Raw genomic sequence first — 23303 nt, 5'->3', positions numbered from 1 at the left:
CTACACTCACCCTGTGCCCACTGGGTTTCAGGGGTGAATGTGGGGTTCAAAACCTGTTTAATGCTCTTTTTTGGGGTGGATTCATTAAGTCCAGTGGCTGGTTCCATGCCAGAGTGGGCAGACTCTCCAGAATGCCAGGATGTGCCTTGTGCACACAGGGTACTGCTCATGGACCCTGAGGTTCCCCCACAGGTTCCTGGCTTTTCCTTCATCAAAATCCCTGCTCCATTCCCCCCTTGAAGCCTCCTTTGGGGGCTTTTATGCATCATCCCTCCATTTCTGAGAGTTTTCTTGACTGGTGGTTGGAGGGACACAGGGCTGGATCCACCCCGGCACTGCGGGATCTGGCTGCCATCAGTGTGATGAGTTTGGGGGAGGGGGAGTGGGTCAGGTCTCAGTGCCAGCGATCCCAGTGTCTGCTCCCCTGGCTTTTCCCACTGCAGGGAGGCAGAGCTGGGGTCTAACAGCTCCCTCAGCCCCCCCAGTGCCACACAGACACCCCTGACCCATCAAACATCATCTGCTGGGCACCAAAACTTGGCTGCTGAGGGGGGGAAATGTCACTGCTTCGGTGCCACCTCCCCAGGCCTGTCCCCAGGGCTGTCACCTCCTGGGTGATCCCACTGTGACATGAGTTCCCAGGAGCAGTGGCTCACCAGGGTTCTGGTTTTATTCCCCATTTAATAAAAAACTGACCCCTTAAGGCATTAAATTGGCTTTTCCTGCAGCAGAAAGGTGCTGGTCTGAGGGATGCTCATGCCGGCTGGCTGGGGACAGCAGCAGGACGGGGTCGGCCGTGGGTGGTCTGGGGAGCTCAGTGGTGATTTGGGGGCTGTTTTGTGACCAGCTGAGGGTGCAAGGCCAGGTTTCCCCCCAGCCCAGCCCCTGCTGCCGGCAGCGCTCCTGGAGCAGGGAAAGGGGTTGGGAGGGGAGCGGGGAACAAAACGGGAAGGGGCTGGGAACAGCGGGGGAACAAAACGGGAAGGGCCTTTCCCACCGTGGGTGCCCTGAGGGTGGATCCGGCAGTGGGATGGGGACAGGGTCCTCCTTGCAGGGACGGGGACAGGACCCTCCTCCTCGGGGACACGGGGACAGCCTCCCCCACACACCCTGCCGTCACTGGTGCCACGGCCCTGCTGGGCTCTCCTCCCTTCCCGAGGCTGTCTGGGGCGCTGGGGGGGCCGTGGGGATGTGGATCCTCTAGGGGACCCCCCAGCAGCACGTGGCCAGCGAGGTGGTCCCTCCGCTCCGGCCACCTCCAGCACTGGACCCGCGGCTGGGGGATGTCGCGGGTGGGACCGCACCCACGGCCCCGCAACCACAGCGGCTCTCCCGGGGCCCAGGACCCCGCACAGGTCCCGCTCGGGGCCCCTCGAGCTGCTGTCCCCCCTCTTTCCCGAGGACGGGACCCCCGCGGGCCCCACGAGAGAGACCGCGATCCGCCCCCATGGACCACGCCCCCAATGACGACACCCCACCCACCGACCACGCCCCCAATGACGACACCCCACCCACCGACCACGCCCCCAATGACGACACCCCACCCACCGACCACGCCCACGTCCTGACGCCTTTCCCGCCCAGCTCAGGGCCCCGCCCCCTCCCCTCAGCCCGCGCGCCCTTTGCCTGCCCACGCCCCCTCGGCAAAGCCCCGCCCCCACCGCAGACCCCGCCCCAATGCTGGGCATGCGCACTGCGCAGACCCCGCCCCCGCCCCGCCCCACAGGGCCCCGCCCCTTCCCGCTCTCGCCCTGCCCCGCCCCTTTTAGGCCACGCCCCCCCCGCCCGTTTAACGCCAGAGCCGCTTTCCCCAGGCCACGCCCCTCCCTCGCGCCCCGCCCTCTGCCCAGGCCACGCCCCCGGTGCCCCGCGCAGGCGCTGTTCAGCAGACCCCGCCCTCAGGCCCCGCCCCTCCTCAGGCCCCGCCCTTTCCGGCGCCCGCGCGCCGGGACTGCAGTTCCCGCCATGCCGCGCGCGCGGAAGGGGCGTGGCCGCGGCGCCGCTTCCGTGCTGGCGGCGAGGCGGAGGAGCGGCAAGATGGCGGCGGCGGCGGTGCTGGAGCTGCAGCGCGCGCAGTCCCTGCTCTCCACCGACCGCGAGGCCTCCATCGGCATCCTGCACTCCATCGGTGAGCGCCGGCCCGCCGCCCGCGCCGCCCCGCGCCCCGCCGCCGCCCGCGCCGCGCAGCGCCCCGCGCCGCCGCCGCTGCTGACTCACCGTGCGCGCCGGGCGGGAGCGCGGCCTGGGCCCGGCCCCGCCGGGCTGCACCGCGCCGGGACGGCACCGGCGGCGGCCCCCGCGCGTGGGGCCACGGGCGGCGGGAGCTGTCGGTGCGGGGCGGAGCGGGGGGCCGCGCTCCGGGAGCCCGGCGGCGGCGGGGCCGGTCCCCGGTGCGTGTCCGCGGAGCCGCTCAGAGCAGCCCCGGGGCCGTGCCGGCCGCTCCTCCCCGTCCGGCTGGAACGACCCTGCCAGCCCGGGATCCCCGATCGGCGTGTGCGGGGCCGCGGCGGGGCCGGTACCGGCGGGGTGTCGCGGCTCTTTGGGTCGGGGCGGTTCGCGGCGTGCTCGGGGCGCGGTGTCGCTGCCCGGTCCGGCCGTGCCGAAGGCCCCCCGGCAGCGCTCCGCCGGCAGCGATGTTTCCTCCCGCGGCGCTGACACTCCGCCCGTGCTGAATCGCCCTCCCGGCGCTGCTCGCACGGAGCCGGGGGAGCTTTCCCGGGTGCCGCGGCCGAGCTCAGCTCCTCGCTGGAGAAGTTCCCTCGGTGTCCGCTTCTCCTTGTCCCAGCCGGGCGCTGGTCTCAGCACGGGCCCCTTTGGGCTGTCCCGGCCATTCCGTAGTGCCAGGGAGGTGTCGGTGCTCTGGAGGCGTTCCGAGGTGGTGTGGGCACCCGCCTGCTCTGGGGGTCGAGGTTGGGGCGTGTGGGCCTTGAAACTGGTGCGTAAACCAGTAATTCTTGTTTGTTGTGCTGTGTGGTGACCTCTGCAGGGATGCTGTCACCCTGCTGCCACGCTGGTGTGTCGGGAAAAGTTTCCGTAGTGTCACTGTTAGACCTTGGAGATGCTGTCAGGGCTTTAAGAGTTGTTTGTGCCTCGGTGTTTTGCTGGTTATTCAGAAGTAGGTGCGGGTCAGGCTCAGTCAGGACTCACAGCCCCTGTTGTGGGTTGGGAGGATCAGGAGTGGCCCAGACAATGTTGCTCTGATGCTTTTTTCCTTGAGAGCAAAGTTCCCTCGCTTTCAGTACGGAATGACAGGGACTGAGAGCCACAGTGTCAGCTCCATAGAGCCGGGATTTTGGCTCTGTTTATGTGGAAGTTGGAGGAGCTCTCTGTGCTGGGGGTGGTGGCTGGGAAGGAAGGGCACTGTGTGGTGCATAACTCCCATGGAACTGATGCTGTGCACACCCGGGTTATGCTGCTGCGTGTCATTTGTCCCTTTATCTGCCTCGGAGCAGAGTCACCCCCTGGAGCAGAGGGTAATGGCACTGCCAGGGCTCAGCACGGGCAGCAGGTGTGACACCAGAGTTGGGGGGGATGTACCCACCTCACTTTGCTGATGTGCTGCATTTTGTGCACAGGATCTCAGCTTAATACACAAAACAGCAACATCAGCAATCCCAGAGTGGAGTGTCCAACCCCAGAAATGCCATTAAATGTCTCTTACTTGGTTCTGTGGGTCTGGTGTGTGGTGCTGTTTGTAGGCGACACTTGCACAGCTGGACAAGCTGGGATTGTTCAAACCTGGAGCTGGAGTGAGCAGTGGGGTCTGTGGGCTGGTAAAGCCCCTGTGGAGCACAGACAAAGCACTGCAAACTTCCCTGCACTGCATTTAAACTTCTCAGACCTCTTGGGCCAGGCTGAACTCCATGGTGCCTGTTGGAGCAGGTCCTGCTTTGGGCACCTCTCCAGGAGCTGACCAGCAGGGATGGTCTTCGACCTGAAACAGCACTAAAGGCAACTTTCCTGCTCTTTTTCTTCCTAGTGAAACGTGATGTCCAGGAAAACGATGAGGAAGCGGTGCAAGTCAAAGAGCAGAGCATCCTGGAGCTGGGGTCGCTGCTGGCCAAGACTGGGCAGGCAGAAGGTGAGCCTGAAATCAGGAGCTGAGGTAACAGGCAGGAGATCTTGCAGCCAATGGATTTAGTCTCCTTACTTAGTGGGATAGCTGGAAAAACAGCTTTTGGCAGGAAATGTTCTCTCAGAGACAGGACAGAAACTAAAAACCAAATAAAGAACATAAATATTACTCTGGTGTTGCTTTGCCCAGTGTTCCAAACAATGCACAGTTCAGTCTGTGCCCTTTGACATGGGGCTGTTTCAGTATGAGTGACTAAAGTTTTGCTAAGTTTGTTATGTTTGAGATGAGAGGTGTCTCCTGATTGGTTTCACATGGGAAAGTTTGTCCCATAAAGTCCTTTCTCACCAGCAGCTCCTCTCACAATTAATTGATTTATCTGCTGGACCATTACATCAGCAGCCCCTACCCAGCTCTGCATGGGACAGTCCCTCTATTGTGAGTGTGTGAGGGGACAGGGACAGAGTCGAGTTCTCTGTTCAGTGATGGTTTTGAATCTGTTCCTGTCTCCTGTTTCCTGGAGAGCTCAAGCAGCAGTTGGTTGTTTTGCACTCAGCAGTTTGGAGCTGTGCTGTGCCTTTGCCCTGGAGCATTTCAGGACACGCTGTGTCCGTACCCAGAGTGTTCTGTGCTTGGGCTGCAGCCCTGGGCAGTGGAAAATGTTTGCTTGCAAGTGTGGCCCTGGGTGGGGGAAGCACCCAGCAGAAGGTTTAATCACACTGGAAGTGTTGGGACACCAGGCCTAACTTTGGAGTAGCTCGTGGAAAGCTCTGTGAGGGCTCAGCCACAGATCCAGGCCACAGTTTACATCTGTTGTGAAATGTCCCTTGGTGTCCCACTGGGCTTGGGAAACTCCTGTTTGGCCGGGCCCTTTCACTGCTCTGCCCGTGTCACACGTGCTCGGATGAGCATTCCAGACCCTGATCCCACTGAGGATTGCAGTGGGACAGGGCTGGGGACAGTGCCTGACTGGCCCTGGGAGAGTGCTGGATACCAAGGTGCTGCTCGTGTCACCTCACTCAGGTGTCCACCTCTGATTGCTGCTGGGGGCTGCATTGAGGGTCTGTGAGGGAAACAAACCCTTCCAGCACAGGATTCAGCTGCTCGTGCAGGACAGAGGAAGCTGCTGTGCAAGTGCCCCTTTCCTGGCTGAAGTCAGTGAGCTCAGTGTGGGTGTCTGTGCTGTGCCAGTGCCCTTTGCACCCTGGTGTTTGCTCACCAGAGATCACCAAACACGGCTGGGCTCTGCAGCAGGGGAGATGTTGGTGGGGGGGGGGTAAAAAGGGGGAAATCATCTCCAGAGTCTCTTCAGGTCAGTGTGGATGTGCTGATGGTGAGCAGAACTGAGGGCAGAGTTCTTGTGGCCTCCTCACCTCTGCAGAGCTCGGAGCAGTGTTGAGTTTAAGCTGGAGTTTGGCATGAGGATAAAGAGCTCCAGGGTTTTCCCAGAGGGTGGTAATTGATAGATTTATTTTCTTTCAAGGGGAAGGCTGAGGAATTGAAAATAACACTGTTAACTGATCAAACCCAGGGTTGTGAGGGGACAAACGTGAAATGTATTTGTGGTGTATTAAAGGTACCACTAAACTGCAGAGTGAGTGTGTTCTGGAGGGAAGAAAATGGACTTGGCCCCATTCAGAAGCCAGGGGGGTGTGTGTAGCTCAGAGGGAGATCGGCAGGATCCGCAGGTGTTTTCTGGAGTTGTGGAGGATGAAGGAAAGGGTGCCCTGGCTTAGGGTGGTGCTGGAGCTGTGGGAAGGGCTCTGTCCCTTCCCCTCCTGCAGCTTTCCAGGTAGGAGTGACAAGTCAGGGGCAGCACCAGGTACAGCTGCTCTGAGACCCCGGTGCTGGGCAGACACTGGGGTTTCATCCTGTGGCTTTCACTGCAGGGGGTTTGGTTTTAGCCAGTGGGACTTCTTGGACAGGTTTGAGGGGTTGCAGTGCCCAAAGAGGTGGTGGCTGCACTGTCCCTGGAAGTGGATATTGGGAAGGAATTCTTCCCTGGGAGGGTGGGCAGGCCCTGGCACAGGGTGCCCAGAGCAGCTGTGGCTGCCCCTGGATCCCTGGAAGTGTCCAAGGCCAGGCTGGACATTGGGGCTTGGAGCAGCCTGGGACAGTGGGAGGTGTCCCTGCCCATGGCAGGGGTAGGACTGGATGGGCTTTCAGGTCCCTTCCCAATCCAAACCATTCCATGATTCCATGACTCTGCTGAAGTGCAGCCTTTGTTACAAAAATAACAATAATATAATTGTTCTCTTCAATCCTTAATCTTTATCAAGCAGATAAACTCACAGGTTAATTACTTTTCTTCATGACAGTTCCAGATTTTTATAGCATTTCACAGAACTAGAGGGTTGGAATAACTTGGAGCAGGAATTTGGATACGTGGAGTGTCAGCTCGTGGAAGCACTTCCCTGAGCATGAGCTTCAGGCTTCATTTTCCAGGGCTGCTGCTCATCACTCCTGCAGAGCTGTCAATCACACCCCTTTACCAGGCATTGCATTTACTTTAGAAAAATAAAATCCTAAAAATAGTTGATGGTTACATTGGTAGGAGAGAGAAATTTCTGTGGGAACTTCAAGCCTGCATGGCTGAATGTGGAGTTTGCAGAATGCACAGCTGGATTCCAGCTGTTGGCTTGGGATCTGCTTTCTGGGGAGTTCTGGGGCAGCTCTGGAGCACATCAGTGGGATGATTAACAGTGCAGTGTGTTCCACTGAAGTTTTCCTGCTTTGTTCTGAAGTTCCTGTGGGAAAGAGTGTGTTGGGCACTGATTGCGTTGGTCCTGAGGAGCTGGTGGAGCACAGGGATGCACAGGAGGAGGGTTCCTGGTGCCTGCCAGTGCCTGAGAGCTGATGGATCTTGGAAAGCCTCAGTAAGACAGATCCAGAGCCCACCTTTCCCAGCTCCCACCAAGATCCTGGAGAGGAGCTCTGTGCAGAACTGATGTGTTGGAAGGATGTGTTGGACTGTCTGTGGTCGGGTGTTTGCTGTGTAGAAGACCAGAGCATTTGACTTGGATTAAAATGATTGGGATTTGCATCCAGAAGTAGCACTGGAGATTAAATGGACTCAGAACAGGATGGTGTGGGAAAAGTCATGGAGCAGCAGATTCCCTGTGGAGCCTGCAGGCTGCAATCTGAGATGTTAAAGTAGCTGCACCTTAGTTGTACAAAACGCTGCCTGTTTATGCTCTGGCAGAGAGAAAATCAAACTTTTATGGAAGCAAGTGTGGCAGTCAGAGCATCCTGTGGTGTTCCTGTCCTGAGCCCAGGTGGTTTGCTGGGGTCAGGCTTTGTGGTTTGTTGGGGTCAGGCTCTGTGGTTTGCTGGGGTCAGGATCTCCTGCACTGCAGTTTGGGAAATAAAGCTGAGGGTCACACTCAAGAGAAGTTCTGTTTGTTCTAAATCTGCACTTTGAGATGCTTGGAAACCTTCCAGTGCCTTAAGGGGCTCCAGGAGCTGGAGAGGGCCTTGGACAAGGGCCTGGAGGGACAGGACAAGGGGCAATGGCTTCCCACTGCCAGGGGGCAGGGATGGATGGGATGTTGGGAAGGAATTCCTCCCTGTGAGGGTGGGGAGGGGCTGGCACAGGGTGCCCAGAGCAGCTGTGGCTGCCCCTGGATCCCTGGCAGTGTCCAAGGCCAGGCTGGATGGGGCCTGGAGCAGCCAGGACAGTGGGGGGTGTCCCTGCCCATGGCAGGGCTGGCACTGGATGGGCTCTGAGGTTCCTCCCAACCCAAACCATCTTGGGATTCTATGATCACCATGAGTGATTGGAAAAAAGTGAGTTCCACTTCTTAAGAGTGTGATAAATGAGGTGTATCAGGCTTGATTAAACTTAAAGTGAATAGGTTAAAAAAGTCAAAAATATGAAGAATCATTTTTAGATATTAATAAGATGTTCTTATAGCAATTAGCATTAGCATTCTTTAGCATTACTGCTAAACAAAATACAGAAGAACCCTTGTTTACATTTGTTTTTATTGGAATCCTTCCAAACTGAAATTCTCCTGATACTCCTCCATATACTAATTGAAATAACATTAGATTAATCTCTTATTTTAGTTTTGATTTGATACCAGGTTGGTGTAGAAGGTTTCTGAATTAGTCATTACCAGCTTTGTTTTGATTTTCCTTTTGCTGTGGAATCTTGTAAACACAGTAGTGTGAGATCTACCTGGTATTTGGGTGAGACTTAGAAATCTGGGGCAGAGAGCTGTGATTTCAGTATGCAGCCCCAGTGCTGATGAGTCAGCACTGAACCCTGCCCCTCTGTAGGATCATCTTCCCAAACTGGGAGCAGCTCTGGCTGGGCGCTCCCCAGGGCCACGTGGTGTTTGTTGTAGGAGACTTTTCACTTGTGCTCTGCAATTCCACCAGTCCAACATTCCTGAGTGACTCTGGAGCTGCTGTGCCGTGACTGCCACGTTCCTCTGCTCCCTGGGAATGACACTTCAGTGTTTCTCCATAAAAAAAGACTTTTCCTTTTTCCACCTCTTAAAAAGACTGGTTTATAACTGTGAATTAATGAGGAGATGCAGAAGCAGAAATGTAATTAAGTGAGGTCAAAGTGATCAGGTAAAGGTGGAGTTGGAGTGCTAAGGAATAGGATTTTCCAGTGGTGGAGCACAAGGTGTATCTGACACCTGGGCTAGGCTAGGTGGGGCAGATTAAAGCATCAAACTGTGAGTTAATAAAAAACACACCTCAATTATAAACTCCATCCCTTATTTTATAGAAACATCTCAAAGCACTTAGCAGATTCTTGCATTTTAAAACATGCCTGAGGCAGTTACAGCTGGGGGTGAGTGAGGAGCTGCAGTGACAGGCAGGGCTGTGGTGAGGCTGGAGCCCCCAGTGCCCTCTGCAGCCCCTGTTTGCTGCAGGGCTGCCCTGCAGGTGACATTTGTTGCTCTGTTCTGTGGATGATGCTGAGAAACCACCTGGGGAACGTTTGGTGTGACAAATCCTGCTGGTGCAGGTGATGTGGGGCTGCTCCAGCTCTGCGCAGCTCTTGGCTGTGGGGGTTGTGTTTCATGATTTGGGGTTTTTTACAGAGCTGGGAGGACTCCTGAAGTACGTCCGACCCTTCTTGAACTCCATCAGCAAAGCCAAGGCCGCCCGCCTGGTCCGGTCCCTGCTCGACCTGTTCCTGGACATGGAGGCAGCAACAGGACAGGAGGTGAGGCTGCAGTTGCAGCACCAGGCTGTTCCTCAAAAGCCTGCAACACCATTATCTGACCTAGTTTGCTTCACACTGAAGAATTATTCATGTCAGGAAGCAGACTTTTAATGCATTTGGGTGTATTTTATAAATAAAACATCAGATAATTGAATTCATAACCATGTTTTCTGCAAGCCTCTCCCTGCTGCAGGTTAGGAGTGACTCCCACCATGGTCTTAGATTTGTGTTGCTTCCTCAAGTTGTGCCAGGGGAGGTTTAGGTTGGATATTGGGAAAATTCCTTCACTGAAAGGAGTGTCCAGCCCTGGCACAGCTGCCCAGGGCAGGGCTGGAGTCCCCATTCCTGAAGGCATTTAAAAGCCCTGTGGATGTGGCACTTGGGGACATGGGGCAGTGGTGGCCTTGGCAGTGCTGGGGGAATGGTTGGACTCAGTGATCTGAGAGTCTTTTTCCAACCTCATTGATTTTAGGTGCAGCACTGGGAGTATTTTGTAGTGTGATCAGTGTCGAGAATGTGTTCCCAAGGAGCTTGGAGCAGGAAAGGTGGGGGTGCTGTGGGATGGCACAGAACTGCAAGAGCCTCTGCTCAGGGGCTCTCCTGGAGCTGGTCAGGATGGCACGTGGGCACACCTGTGATGGGTGTTTGACTGTGCAGAGACACGAAAGTCACTCCTGAAGTGGGAGTGGAAAGGGTTTTGCAGCTACCAGGTGTAAACTGCTCCAGTGGATGAACTTCCCCCCCAGAAAACCCAAGGCAGTCTAAGGTAGTGCACAGTTAGGATCCACTCCATTCTCATCAGCTCCCCAGGGTACAGCTGTCTTAGTTTCTCTTTGTTTTCCCCAGTTGTTGGTTATTTGGGAGCGGGATAAGGACAGGAGCACCCTGGAAGTGCTGAGGAGCCCATTCCAGGCAGTGCTGCCCTGCAGAGGGTTGTGCTGGCACACCAAGGCTGGCACAGGGAGGGTCTGAGCAGCAGGTTAGGGACAACATGCACGTGAAACCTGCACTCAGGGACTGGCAGGTTGCAGGCTAGAGAGGTTCTGCCATGCTGAGGGGCAGGTGATGCTCTCATTAGCCAAATTAGCACAAAATTAGCCAAATTAGAACTGTCATCCCTTAGTGCAGGTAACCCAGCCAACGTCCCTCGTTTACTGTCCAGTCCTTGTGGCTTGTGGGTGATAAATGGTGGCAGAATGTTTTCCCCCTCTTTCTCTAACAGAAGAGGTCAGGGGAAATGAGGTGGGATGAGAAGGGAGAACTCCTAAAAGTGAAAATGAGAAAATGAGCAGCTTCAGGCTTTCTCAAGGTAACGTGGTGTAAAGGACAATATTGGGATGCAGTTGCAAAAGAGGAACAGGTTGGAGTAATGGTGATGGAAATAATAAAAAGTCAGTCAAAATAGTCACTTTGGAACATGTTCTGAAAACCCAAAACCTTAAGGAAGGATGACATCAGCCTGTGAGGTCCTTGATGCAGCAATCTCAAATCCATTCAGAAATGTTCCGAGGAGCGTTTCCTTCCTCAGTGTAACTCACATCCAGCAGGCTCCCAGGAGCCCAGTAAAGCAGTGAAATTGGAGATTTCTCCAGCTCCTAATGCTCCAGCTATCACCCTGTAATAAATTGAAACTTCATAATGGCTTCTCATCAAATGTTCACGTTTAATGAGCAGTGAGAAGGAGCTGATGAGGCCTGCAGTGTTGAGCTGCAATCCAGAGGTTTTGGGAAGAGGCATTCCTGAGCCTGGCACCACGGGATCACTTACTGTATGTTACTAGAGAAGATAAGATATAATCATATCTAATTGAGGTGGAGCAGTTCTGCTTTATCCATCATGGGAATCTCAGCCTGAAAAATATGGGGAAATTCTGGGTTTCTTTGTTGTGCTTTGAGGTGATGGGTGAGGCCCCCAGAGCAGAGCCCAGCACCTCTGCTGCTTTATCCAGATCACCTGATCTGATGTATTTAAGCCCTAAAGCACATGAAATTTATTTTTCTTTATTGAAAATACAGCCTGGCTGTGAGTTTCAACTCTGGGAAAGTGTTAGTGCCCACCCCAAATGCCTCCAAACGACACCTCTGGTGTCGTTTGGAGGCATTTGGGGTGGGCACTAACGAAGAAAACTTCTAGAATTGACTGATTTCTTTCTGTTCCCTTTAAGGTTGACCTGTGTTTAGAGTGTATTGAGTGGGCCAAATCAGAGAAGAGGACTTTCCTACGCCAGGCTCTGGAGGTAGGTCCCAGATGCCAAACATATGGAGCAGCATCATCCCCTTGTCACATTTAATAGCAGTAAAAGTAGAGCACTTGTGTGCCCTTCAGATCTTCCTGGGTGTCAGGGGAGGGCATTAATTACCCTGAAATTCTCCTTAAAAAGGCAGGATTTTACTCCTTGCACAACTGGACCACTTCATGTGACAAATACAGATTAATGTAGTGAAGTCTGTGCAGAGAAGAATACAAAGCTTCATTTTACAAAACTAATCTGTTCTGGCTTTCCTCACAGCAGTTCCTTTTCTGTTCTCCAGGCAAGGCTGGTCTCTCTGTACTTCGACACCAAGAGGTACCAAGAAGCTCTGCAGCTAGGTGAGGTTCCCACTAGGTGGTGGTAAATCTTTGCTTTTAATTTGCTCTTGACAAGGAAAGCCATCGACTGTGTCATGTTCCTTGAGAAGTTTTGCACGATTTGGGTCTTAATTTCTCAGGGCTGGTCCAGTTCTGCCACCTTTTGCTGTAACTGGGTGATAACAGCTCGTAGAGATGTCTTTGTTCTCGCTGTTTCACCATCCTCACCCATCTCACCTGGTCCTAAGGCTGTTTTGGATGTGGCTTGGAGCAGCCTGGGAGGTGTCCCTGCCCATTTGAGAGTGGAATGAGATGAGCTTTAAGGCCTCTTCCAACCCAAACCATTCTGGGATTCTGCGATTTGTTCATTTTGGGTAATTTTGGGAGCTGTATCCAGCTGAAGGCCACAGGTTTGGCTCCTGCTGGAACATGCTGGAATACACAGCTGTGGCCACAGAGGCTGAAGGGAGAAAGAAGCTTTTCTCCAGTTTGGTCAAACACAGCCCAATAAAACCAGGAAATGGCAAAACCTCTGTGGGTGTCATTAGCCAAGGTCTCACAGAGGCTTTAAGAATTTGCTCCTGCACCACCTGAGGGATGCTAATGAACCAGTGAACTCCTGTTCTGCCCCAAAGCAGAGTAAAGCAGGACCTCTTAAGCTCCCCTGGTGCTTTTTAAATACTCATTTTGCAAATGACTGCAGTGCTGTAAGCGGGGTTTAAGCTGTCAGTGAGGTTTAAGCTGTGAGGTTTAAGCTGTCTGAGGAGTGTTAGCACAGCCTGCTCCACCGGGGCTGAGGGACAGCTGCAGGGACACTGCCTGAACTGCTCACCTGGGACCCAGAACTTCTTAACCTGTGTGGTGGCACGAGCCTGTGTCATGTCCAGAGTCACCTGGGTGACATTTATCTCATCAGAATGTTGAGTGCTCTGGCTCATGGAATTCAGCACGGAATTAGAACTAGTTTGCATAGGCATATGTAATGAACTCAGGTTTAAACTGATAGGAGGCCACATTTCAAAGCTGTCCTTAATTAATTGAATCCCTTGGCTGCTGGTGGGACAGCCTGGGGAGTTGGGGAGGTCTGTACTCTGGGACAGCCTCTGATGCTCTGTCAGGATGTCAGTGCTGTGCTGTGGCTGACCAGGCTGTGGGGAGCAAGTGCAAGCAGAGTCAGGGATGTCTCCAGGGAGAATCCATTTGTTTCTGCCCAGTTCTCTTGTTTCACCTCTGGTTATCAGCTCCTGAGCACAGCAAGGGAGGAGGAGGTTTTTAGCTCTGCTCACCCTAAGTTACCGCTTCAGTGGGGGGAAGAAGGGGAGAAGTTTCCTCTAGGCCTGGCTCGTTCTGTCCTCACAAGGCTTTGGTGTGAAAGCTTGTCTTGGCATTTCTTAGGCTGTCCCTTCCTGCCTCCTAAATCTGACCTGTAGATGTCTCGTGTTAAAAACATTCCCTCATCCCGTGTTCTCAGGAGTTTCCTGAGAATGCTTCATGGTGCAGAGAGGGCAGTTCTGCAGGAGCTCCCTGTGGGAGAGGGAAATCACCTGGGAATGGGTGCCAGAGTGACCATCCCAGCTGCCCAACCCCTCCAGGACACTCTGCTGCCCACACCCCACCTCTGACACAAAACTGCTTCATCCTCCAGCTGTGGACTGGCACTGTCCCACCGTTATTCCCTCTCCCTTGCTTTTCCTTGGAAGAAGAGCTTGTGTAAGCCTCACCTCCCTCCCTCAAAGCCCTGACTGCTGGGGGAGGATGGTGTCCCCTGGAGAGGCTGGGTTTGTGTGGATGCTGATGCAGAGCAGCTCACAGAGCTTTGTCCTTCCCCTCTGCCAGGCTCCCAACTGCTTCGGGAATTGAAAAAGATGGATGACAAGGCACTGCTGGTGGAAGTGCAGCTCTTAGAGAGCAAGACTTACCATGCCCTGAGCAATCTGCCAAAAGCAAGAGCAGCCTTAACCTCAGCACGGACTACGGCCAACGCCATCTACTGTCCCCCCAAGCTGCAGGCAGCGCTGGACATGCAGTCAGGTGAGGCCTGCAGGACAAGGACAACGCCCAGGACTTGTCCTGACACTGCACTTGTCTGGTATTCCTTCTTTCCTGAGGGAATCATGGAAAGTGGTGCTTGGTGGGGCCTCAAGATATCACCAGTTCTGCCTCAGGTAGCATCAGCTGCAGTGACCTTGTTCCTGACACTGATGTTTTCAGCCCATTTTTGAAAGCTTCCTGTGGTGGAGGGTCCATGACCTCCCCAGGCACTGCCGTTCCAGCCTCTCACTGTGTTCCTGACCCATTTCATGTTGTTCCTGACCCACTTTGAAGGCACTTACCCGAAGTGCCCCAAACTTGTCTGTCCAAAAATGTCCTCGTAAGAGAGGGTGTGGATTTTCTTCTGATAGAGATGAGGCAAGGGGGGGGCACAGGAGGAAAGGATTCCCTTCACTGAAGTCACAGATAAAGCACTGAACAACCAAATTGTTCCATCCTCTCCCAGTCATGCTCAGAATTAACCCATTTGTGCCTCTCCCAGGTATTATCCACGCAGCAGAAGAGAAGGACTGGAAAACAGCATATTCATATTTTTATGAGGCGTTTGAGGGCAATGATTCAATTGACAACCCCAAAGCCATCACTGCTCTGAAATACATGTTGCTGTGCAAAATCATGCTCAACAGGTAGGTGGCAGATGGCTCTGGGAAGAACACTTCCTGCATTTCCAGGGGAAATGCATTTGTTTATGGGACTCGGAACTAATGGGCTCAAGCAGTGTCTTTATCACCTGATGAGTGCTCCTGATGTGGGGGTATTTGAGTTGAGCACTTTGCTGTCAGTTGGGGATTTCTGAGGCACTCTGGGGTTTAAGCTGGCCATGTCCCTCTGTAAATGCTCTGTTCCCTCTGTCTGCAGCCCAGAAGATGTGCAAGCATTAGTGAGTGGGAAGCTTGCTCTGCGGTATGCAGGAAGACAGGTATAGAAACTTGATCCTTTCTGTCTCTCTTACCTCTCTCAATAGTGACTTATTTGTTTTGTCGAGCACTTTGCTCTTTTCACACCAAACACCCATCACTCCTGCGTGTCCTGAACTGGGTCCAGAACTGATTAAATTACCATGAGTCATTACCAGAAGTCAGTTGCCTTCAAAGGGGTTTACAGCAATTTTCACAACCACAGAATTTGGGCTGCTGGCTTCATTTTCCCTGTTTTTCTCCTCCCTGCTTTTCTTCATCAGCTGCAGACTGCCTGATGCCACCAGCTCCTTGTGTCCCTGCTCTCAGCAGCTGCTGCAGGGTTTAAATCCAAGTTACTGTTTTTACTTCGTTGTAGCCAGTCCTGAGACTCCATCCCTGGCAGTGTAGCTGAACAGAGGAGACCTGGATGGCTGTGAGGTGGGAGCCAGGCAGGCAGGAAGTGTTAAACCCACTGCTCATTCTGACACGTGAACGTGGCAGGCTGGGAATGCCACCCCCAAATTAAATCAAGGGTGCTTGGAGAAGGTGCAGGGCCACGCTCCAGCATGCCAGGAGTGCCCTCAGGGGATGTGCTCAGCCTGGGCTTTGCTTTGATGCACGAGCTGCCCACGGGGGATTAGGAATTAGCAGAGCTCAGTGCATGAAAAGGTCTGACATGGGGATATCCCTCCTGGATCAGGAAGGGCAGCTCCAATCCTGCCTCATCCCTTTGCCCTGAGTGGCAGCTGGAGGCTCCTCTCCAGAGCAGGAGCTGCTGGCTGTTCCCACACTGCTCCTGAGCCAGCCCTGAGCAGCAATTCCTGCAGCAGCTGGGGAGCAGGGAGAGAGCAGCCCTGGGGGCAGCTCAATGGGGATCCGGGAACATCCCAAACTGGAAAGGACCACAAGGATCTAGTTCAGCTCCTGTCTCTGCATGGGACAATCCTAAAAAGAGAGGGCAGCAGAAGCCTGGGCCTTGTGCACCAGAGGCACTGGGCTGTCCTCGTCCCGTCCCCCCCACTTGGGCTGCTGTTCCCTGCTGGGATTCCCACTGTTGGGTGTAAATGGGGTTCTTTGGGGATGAGGATTTTGCTTCATTTCAGCAGTTCTGGGGTAGACAAGATCCATCCCTGGTGCTGTCCATGGTGGGGTGTCCATGGGAGCTGCTGCCCTGCCCCTGTCATTTGGCAGAGAAGTGGCCGTGCCGAAGGGGAGAAGCTCAGCTTGAGGGCCCAAAATGGCCACGTTCATTAAGCCAGTGCCAAAATGTGCACTTCCCTTAAAAACAGTGTCAAGCTCACTCCCAACCTGCAGCTGGGGCTCTCAGAGCTGGGTGCTTTGTCCCTCTGGAGTTGTCTCAGCTCATGTCCTGCAGCTGCCGGGCTTGTTCTCCCCTCAGCAGCTGCTCTCCCTCTGCCTGTGGCAGTGACAAGGAACATTCCTGGTTTGCTGCTTAAGCACGTTCCCAGGATACTGCACAGTTGGCATATTCACCCTGAGGAGAATCCAGAAGAAAATAACCTCCTTTGGTTCTCTTTCCCCGCAGACAGAAGCGCTAAAATGCGTGGCACAGGCCAGCAAGAACCGGTCGCTGGCAGATTTTGAAAAGGTGAGTCAGGGACACAGAAAACGGGGCCTGGCTGGGCAAAAACCCGTCAGAAATGCCAGGTTTGGAAAGTTGTAGGAGCTGTTACATCCCACAGCAGGAAACCATGGAAACATTGATAGAAAGCAACAGTGCACCAAGAAATACCCCCCAACAATCAACCGGTTGGGTTTTCAGTGCGTGGGGGATAAACTTGCTTGAACCCAGTTTTCTTTTTATTTATTTATTTTTTTGGAGAGCCAACTCAGAAGCAGTTTTCCTTTAGGTGCTGTTCACTGGGATGTGCATCTTGCTAAAATTTTTCCTGGTTTCGGCAGGAATGCTGCAGAGCTCGGGGAGAGGATTCTTGTGTCAGGATCCAAACCTGTCGTGCTCTGCTCCCTGTGAACAGAGCCTGGGGCTTGCTGAGCCTCCAGCAGGGTGCAGATAAAAGATGTTGGAAAGGCTGCTGGGCTGTTGTGATCCTCTGGCTTTTAGCCAAGTTAGGGATTGGATTAGCCATGGGACGTGGCTGGGCAGGGAGGGGATTTCATCCTCCGAAGACCTTGAGGAGCTGTTGCTGCCAGAATTATTTCCTGCCACCGTGTCCCCACAGGCTCTGACAGACTACAAGGTGGAGCTCAGGGACGACCCCATCATAAACACTCACCTGGCCAAGCTCTATGATAATTTATTGGAACAGAACCTGATCAGAGTCATCGAACCCTTCTCCAGAGTACAGGTAAATGTCTCCAGAGCACCTGGATGGGCTGGCCCCTCTGTCCCTGCTGCTGAGGGTGAGGGGATTGTTCCCATGTGGAACACTTCTTACTCTGAGCTGCTCAGCACTTCCAGAGCTCAGGGTTCATCATGTTAAAATTAAAAGGAGAAGGCTGAGGGAACCTTTGGAAAACCACACTCCGGGGTCATTGCCCTTTCCACCTGTTTCTCTCATGCTCCCTGAAAGGTGACTGGCTTTTAACCCTGAAGGTGACAGCATTTGGCTTCGAAGGCCTCTGGCAGGGTGAGGCTGTGCCATAGTCTTGGAGAAGAAATATTTCACCTTTCAGAGGGAAGTGGCTTTAGGGGTCCAGTCCATCTTAGTTAAAATCAGATGTGAAACCTGAGGGGCCTGAAGCTGCAGAGTGGAGAAAGCCACTGGAGATTTTTAGGCCAAAGCATTTCCAGGCCTTTGAGCTGTTCCATGGGAGAACCCCAAACCTCTGTGTTGTGTGTCCAAAGGGCAGCTAAAGATTTACCTAAATGTTGGTCTCTCTTATAGATTGAACACATATCCAGCCTCATCAAGCTCTCAAAGGTAAGAACCTCCCCAGAAATTGGTGCCTTGTGTTCAGAGGGCAGAGGAGTTGGGGTTAAATGGCATTTGCCACTGGGAACTGAACATGAAGGGTGACAGATGAGCTCCATAGCATTGCCAGGCAAATCTCACCCTTGGGAATTGAACTCTGACACAGGCAGCTCCTGGGAGGCATTGAGGCTTCCTGTGCTCCAGGCTTTGCTGTGCTGTCCCCTTCCCTCCTGTGGGTTTTGCTCCCTGTCTTGGCTCCTGCTTTTTATTTGAGGCAGATTTTGCTCTGCTCTGTCGTGACCAGCTCAGTCTTCCCCCATGCCCTGAGCTTAATCCTCTGAGTGTTCCCAGGGGAACCTTACTTAGACCTTTAAGATCCAGGATCCAGCTAATCACCCTGCAGTGCCATTAGGGATGCATCTGTCACACTGACTATGCAGTAACTGCTTTACAGATAATCCCAGACAGATAAAGTTTTGGGGAAATCCACGGTAATCCCAGCCAGTTGCACCCCAGAGTGCTGTTGTCTTGTACTGGCATTAAGGCCAGAGGTTGGGAAGTGAGCTGAGCTCAGCCTTTGTGGTCATGGAATCACTGAATCATTCAGGTTGGAAAAGGCCTCTGAGATCATCGAGTCCAGATGTTCCCCCAGCACTGCCAAGGCCACCCATGTCCCCAAGTGCCACATCCACACATCTGTGAAATCTCTCCAGGAGTGGTGATTCTGCCTCTGCCCTGGGCTGGACAACCCTTTCCATGAAGAAATTTTCCCTAATATCCAACCTAAACCTCCCCTGGCACACAGTCTGTTCCCAGACTGGCCCGTGGTGTTCAACACGTCCCTAATATTCAGAGTAAAAGCTGCTCTGTGCCCCCTCTGCCCAGAGAGGATCTGCCTCCTGTGGGCCTGCCTGGTGCTGGGCAGGAGCTCAGCTAGGTCCTGCATGGATTAAATAAAACTTGACCAACTCTTGTCTAAATCCTTGCTGAACCGAAAGTTCCAGACCCCCCACGAGTAAAGCCTGTGTGAAGTGACAGATCCAGTGTCACCTGTGGAACAGGGGACATCCTGGTGCTCCCTCATTAACAGCTGCTCTGTCATTTCCTGAGGCATCTCAAGCAGTGGGTGGTGTCCAAGCCCTGTTCAGGGAGGAAGGAGCTGCTGTTGAGCAGTGCTCAGTCCCACCAGGGCTATTGGGTGTGCAGCAGTAAAATTCACGTGTTTTTATGTAGTTCTGGGAGACTTTTCATTTCTCTGCTTCAATTTCAGGCTGAGGTAGAAAGGAAACTGTCACAGATGATCTTGGACAAGAAGTTTCATGGTGAGTCTGCATCCCTCAGCTCTGAGTGCTCTGTGTTTGCATGAGCTGTGGCTGGGCTCCCCTTCCTCCTCTGAACCTGGGGGTCCTGCTCAGGCAGCAGATGTGGAAGTGGCAGTCAGGAGTGACAGTCAGGAAGGCTCTTCCTGTTGCTCCATCCACCTTCCTTAATCCTGAGGGTTAATTTCAGAAATGCTTTTGGGTCCCTCTTTGCTGTGACAGGGACAGTGTGGGACCCCCAGCTGGGCTGTCTGGCCAGGCTGGGCTGTCCCCCTTGGAGCTGACCAGGGATGTGGTCACCTTTCCCAGCTGTTTGTGTTGGGAGCATTCCGTGGGGGCAGCCCATGGCACACTGGGGTGCTGTGGCTTGGCTGGGCCCACAGCAGGCTGCAGCCCCAGTAATCTCTCAAGGAACCAGCTGTGCTCTTGGTTCTGTTGTCCTTGGATGTGGCTGAGTGAGGGGAATGCCTGGAAGCTGCACCCTGGGCACGGAGCGCTCTGGGAGGACAGAGCCCAGCTGGCATCTGGGCACAGCTGCAATAAACCAGCTGGGCACTGAGCAGGCCAGGAGATGGTAGGGAGTGAGCAGGAATACTCATCTGGAGTGGGCAGGGAATGAGCAGGAATACTCATCTCCTGGATGGCTTCTCAGGCTGTTCTCTGGGATGTATTTTTTTCTGGGAATGCTGAAGCAGTCCTGACCAAAATCAGCCAGTCCAGCCCAACATGTGCGCCCTTCCCAAACCGTGCACAGCTGGTTGGGTGTTTCTGGGGTAGATCCCTGAACTCCTACTGTCTGGAAGCCGTGATCCATCGGGCATCCCAGTGCTAACAGCAGCTTGTGCCCACAGGAATCCTTGACCAGGGCGAGGGTGTCCTGATCATCTTTGACGAACCCCCCGTAGACAAAACTTACGAGGCTGCCCTCGAGACGATTCAGAACATGAGCAAAGTAGTGGATTCGCTCTACAACAAAGCCAAGAAGTTGACATAGGTGAGTGGGGCCTCCCCGGGGGCCGCAGAGCTCCGGAGTCGCTGCCAGGCCCCGCCGTGCTCCGTGTCCCTGAGCCTTGTTCCCTCTCCTGTTGAGTGACATGGCTCTGTTTTCTCTTTGCAGAGTTGAATTTGCTAGCTGTCATTTGGAGAGTGTGTGTGACAGGAGAGTGAAACCTTTGGGAAAATGTTAGGAGACTTTTTTTTTCTTCTTTGTTCTACTTTTCGCTCGGAAAGTTTTTAAACTTCCTCATCCGGTGCATCTTGTATTCCAGACGATGCGTGTTCCAGTTTCCATGTAATCTTTACTGGCCGAACTTTGTATCTGGGGGGGGAATATTGTTTAAACAAAGAGGGTATTCTAAATAAAAGGAAAAAGGCTTACACTACCTAAACATGTGCTTTCCACTTCCTGAGGGACGGCAGAGTTCAGCAGGGACAGCGTTTTGTTACCAGTAGGTGCCCAAAACCAGTTTGTTTCATCTCCTCCGCCCTGAAATCGGAGACGTGCTGGCGGTGTCCGAGCAGCCAACTCGATTCCATTTGTACTGAACCAAACAAGCCCAAAATGTACAGACTGCTGGTTTATTTTCCATCCTCAAGGCCTCCGATCCCCTCGGAAGCAGCTCCGCGATGATTTTCCTGCGGGCCGGAGCTGTCGGCGCAGCCCTGGCCGGCCGCTCTCGGCGAAGGGGACGGCGCAGGTTTCCCTGGAGCCTGACTTGCATGCTCTTGTTTGCAGATAGACTTAGATTTTAAATGTTTCCTCCCTCCCCGCCTGCGCTGGTAGGAGGAGCAGGTGCCCGGCGGAGCCGACTCCAGCTGTGCCTCTGCTGCAGCAGCGCTGAGCTCTGGCTCCCCACGCGAGGTGGGACAGCCTGGCCCTCTGGAACAGCCCAGTGGGAGCTTCCTCCTCGGTCCCGAAGTCCTGGGGGACGGAGCACGGTGTATTCCAGCATGTTCCATTTTCTGGTGAGGTTTCCAGTAAGTTTTAACGCCATTTGGGCAGTGTAAGCTTCTGCATCTCTGTCCTGCTCATCTTTTTTTTTCCTTTCCCCTCTGTCTCTATTTCCCTCTCCACGTTTTCCTTACAAAATTTATATTTTGTAAAAGGATTCTGTTTTATCAGGAAATATTTTGCCTTCACGCTGACTCTTAGACTGGCTGATTTTTCCCCTTTCTGTTCACATTTTGACCTCTCCGACCCTATATTTTATTTTATTTTATTTTATTATTCTTAATTTCCATCTCCTCCAGTCAGTCGCTGTTTGGGTTTTTGGCACCATCAATATCAAATGTACAAACGGTTCTTGCTAACCAACACCAGGTATATCTGATGTTCAGATGAGTTCCAATAAAGAATTTTTTTTTCAAAAACCTCTGTCTCCCGTCTTCAGCCTCCAGGGCGGATCCTGGGCTGGGTGCAGCTTCTCCCTTTGCTTAAGGAAGGGTGGGAGCATCCCCTCACCAAAGCATCATTGGGGACGATATTTTGGGGACACCAAATGTGAATGTTTGAGGCAGCATCACGAAAGATTTATGGGTTGTGATGTGTTCCTGGCACAAGTTCTAGTGCTACTGAATGTATCATAATAATAATAATAATTTTTATTATTAGCACTATTATTATGGTGAAAAATTGATTAAATGTGGCCTCTCACCCCTCCAGCCTTTCCTGAAAATGCCCTTATGCTGGGTTGGAGTGTGACACTCGATAGGCTGGGGAGGAGGTTTAGGGTGTCATTGATACAATATCTTGAATTTTCCTGTCTGAAACTCCCAGGCTGCTCCCAGCCCCAATGTCCAGCCTGGCCTGGGACACTGCCAGGGATCCAGGGGCAGCCCCAGCTGCTCTGGACGCCCTGTGCCAGGGCCTGCCCACCCTCCCAGGGAACAATTCCTTTCCAATATCCCGTCCTGTCCTTCCCCCCTTCAGTTTCTGTCCTTTGTGTCCTTGCTGGGGATCGTGTCCAGCTCCAGCTGTCATCCCCCAGTGGGGACAGAACTGGTCCTGACCCCACAGGTGCCAATGGGGAGGCTGACAGGTCCCTGTGTGTGAGGATGAGGGGACCTGAGCAGGAGCAGGGATGGTGCAGCAGGGCTGTGGTGACGCCAGCTCGGGTGCCTTGGTGGGATCAGGAAGGGTTAGTGACACATCAGTCCTTGGAATTGCCTTTGGAACAACGGGGTTTTCTGAGGCACTCCAAGCAGATTAAAATTAGGGCCGAAACCCCTCAAATGCTAAAGCCTGTTGTTAAACCCTTTGGGCTTAAACTCAAGGCTGAACTTAAAAGCCGACAGCGCTGCTTGGGTCTGGGGGATGTTTCAATGGATGAAGGGGATTCTCAGTGACAGCAGTGCCCAGGCTGGGCTGTCACTGTCCCCGTGATGCAGCAAAGCCTCCAAAGCCGTTTGAGAGGGGGAGAGAGTCTTGCAGAGAGTCCTGACCACCCCCCAAAAACCAGCTCCCCCAGAGGGTTGCGTGGGCTCTGAAGGACAGGCAGGTTTTTGGGACAGGTCTGTCCTCACAGGAGATTTTGGGGTTTTTTTTTCAGATTTCCCTGCTGTGGGAGTGGGATCGGCAGCCGCAGGTCCGGGGCAGGGCATAAATAGGTACAAATGAGTATAAATGAATTTGGGTCATTAGCGCAGGGCCGGGATGAGCCCGACCTTTCCCTGCTGCTGCCGGCAGCAGCTCCGGGGCCTCAGGGTCCCGCCGGGGGCGGCTCCGGTGGCCGCGGGCGGAGCGGGGCCCGGCAGCCGCGGCGGAGCGGCCTCTGAGTGTCGCTGCAGGTCGGTGCTGCCGGGGCCTCCCGCCAGAGCCGGCGCCGCTCCGCTCCCAGCGGGAATGGGAGCCCGGTCCCTGCGGGAATGGGATCCCGGCCAGGGCGAGGGCCGCCGGGCTGGGTGGGGGGGGCGGCTCCAAGCGGGACCGTGGCACCCGGGGGGGGTAGGGGAGCTGCGGGCGCGTTCCCCAAAACCCGGCCCGGCCTCAGAACGCGGTACCGAGCATTTCACTGCCCCGGTGCCTTCGGGGCGAGTGGTGGCCTCCGGCCCGGAGCTGGGGAGGCACCGCCGCGCGGGGGGAGCGGCGGCGAAGAGCGGCCGGGGGGGGTGCGGGGTTCCGAGTGCGGGGTGTGGGGCCCAGGTGCGGATCCGGGGTGCGGATCCGGGATGCCGGTGGAGAAGGGTTTTAAACTTGATTTTGGGATTAAGAAAAAAAAAAAATCGTTGATTTTTATTCTTATTTCCCCTCCGTGTCGTGCTCGGCCCCTGTCCGGGGGCTCGGCGGCTCCCCCGGCCCTGCCCGGGGCTCGGTGG

At 54.1% G+C, this 23303-nt stretch overlaps 1 protein-coding gene across 1 annotated transcript; it reads left to right on the top strand.

The window, feature by feature from the left end:
* Positions 1–1986: 1986 nt before the first annotated feature.
* Positions 1987–21359, top strand: PSMD11 (proteasome 26S subunit, non-ATPase 11). Its single transcript, XM_068996405.1, has 14 exons — positions 1987–2128; positions 3980–4081; positions 9133–9257; positions 11422–11493; positions 11789–11846; positions 13662–13856; positions 14359–14503; positions 14736–14796; positions 16323–16385; positions 16978–17103; positions 17644–17679; positions 18941–18992; positions 19841–19983; positions 20107–21359. Exons 1-13 carry the CDS (start codon positions 2038–2040, stop codon positions 19981–19983), a joined length of 1269 nt encoding a protein of 422 aa, XP_068852506.1. The 5' UTR covers positions 1987–2037; the 3' UTR covers positions 20107–21359.
* Positions 21360–23303: the final 1944 nt, after the last annotated feature.

The sequence above is a fragment of the Aphelocoma coerulescens genome, chromosome 27 (assembly GCF_041296385.1).
Source record: "Aphelocoma coerulescens isolate FSJ_1873_10779 chromosome 27, UR_Acoe_1.0, whole genome shotgun sequence".
NCBI lineage: Eukaryota > Metazoa > Chordata > Aves > Passeriformes > Corvidae > Aphelocoma > Aphelocoma coerulescens.
The sequence above is the reverse complement of the archived record's forward strand: the minus strand, read 5'-3'. Positions and strand labels throughout refer to the sequence as shown.

What these genes read in the sequence shown, in the direction of transcription:
- PSMD11 (XM_068996405.1), top strand. Translation starts at nt 2,038, where the DNA reads ATGGCGGCGGCGGCGGTGCTGGAGCTGCAGCGCGCGCAGTCCCTGCTC. An exon ending in AGCGCTGGACATGCAGTCAG is followed by an intron (nt 13,857 to 14,358) that starts GTGAGGCCTGCA and finishes TGCCTCTCCCAG; the next exon opens with GTATTATCCACGCAGCAGAA. An exon ending in GCCTCATCAAGCTCTCAAAG is followed by an intron (nt 17,680 to 18,940) that starts GTAAGAACCTCC and finishes CTTCAATTTCAG; the next exon opens with GCTGAGGTAGAAAGGAAACT.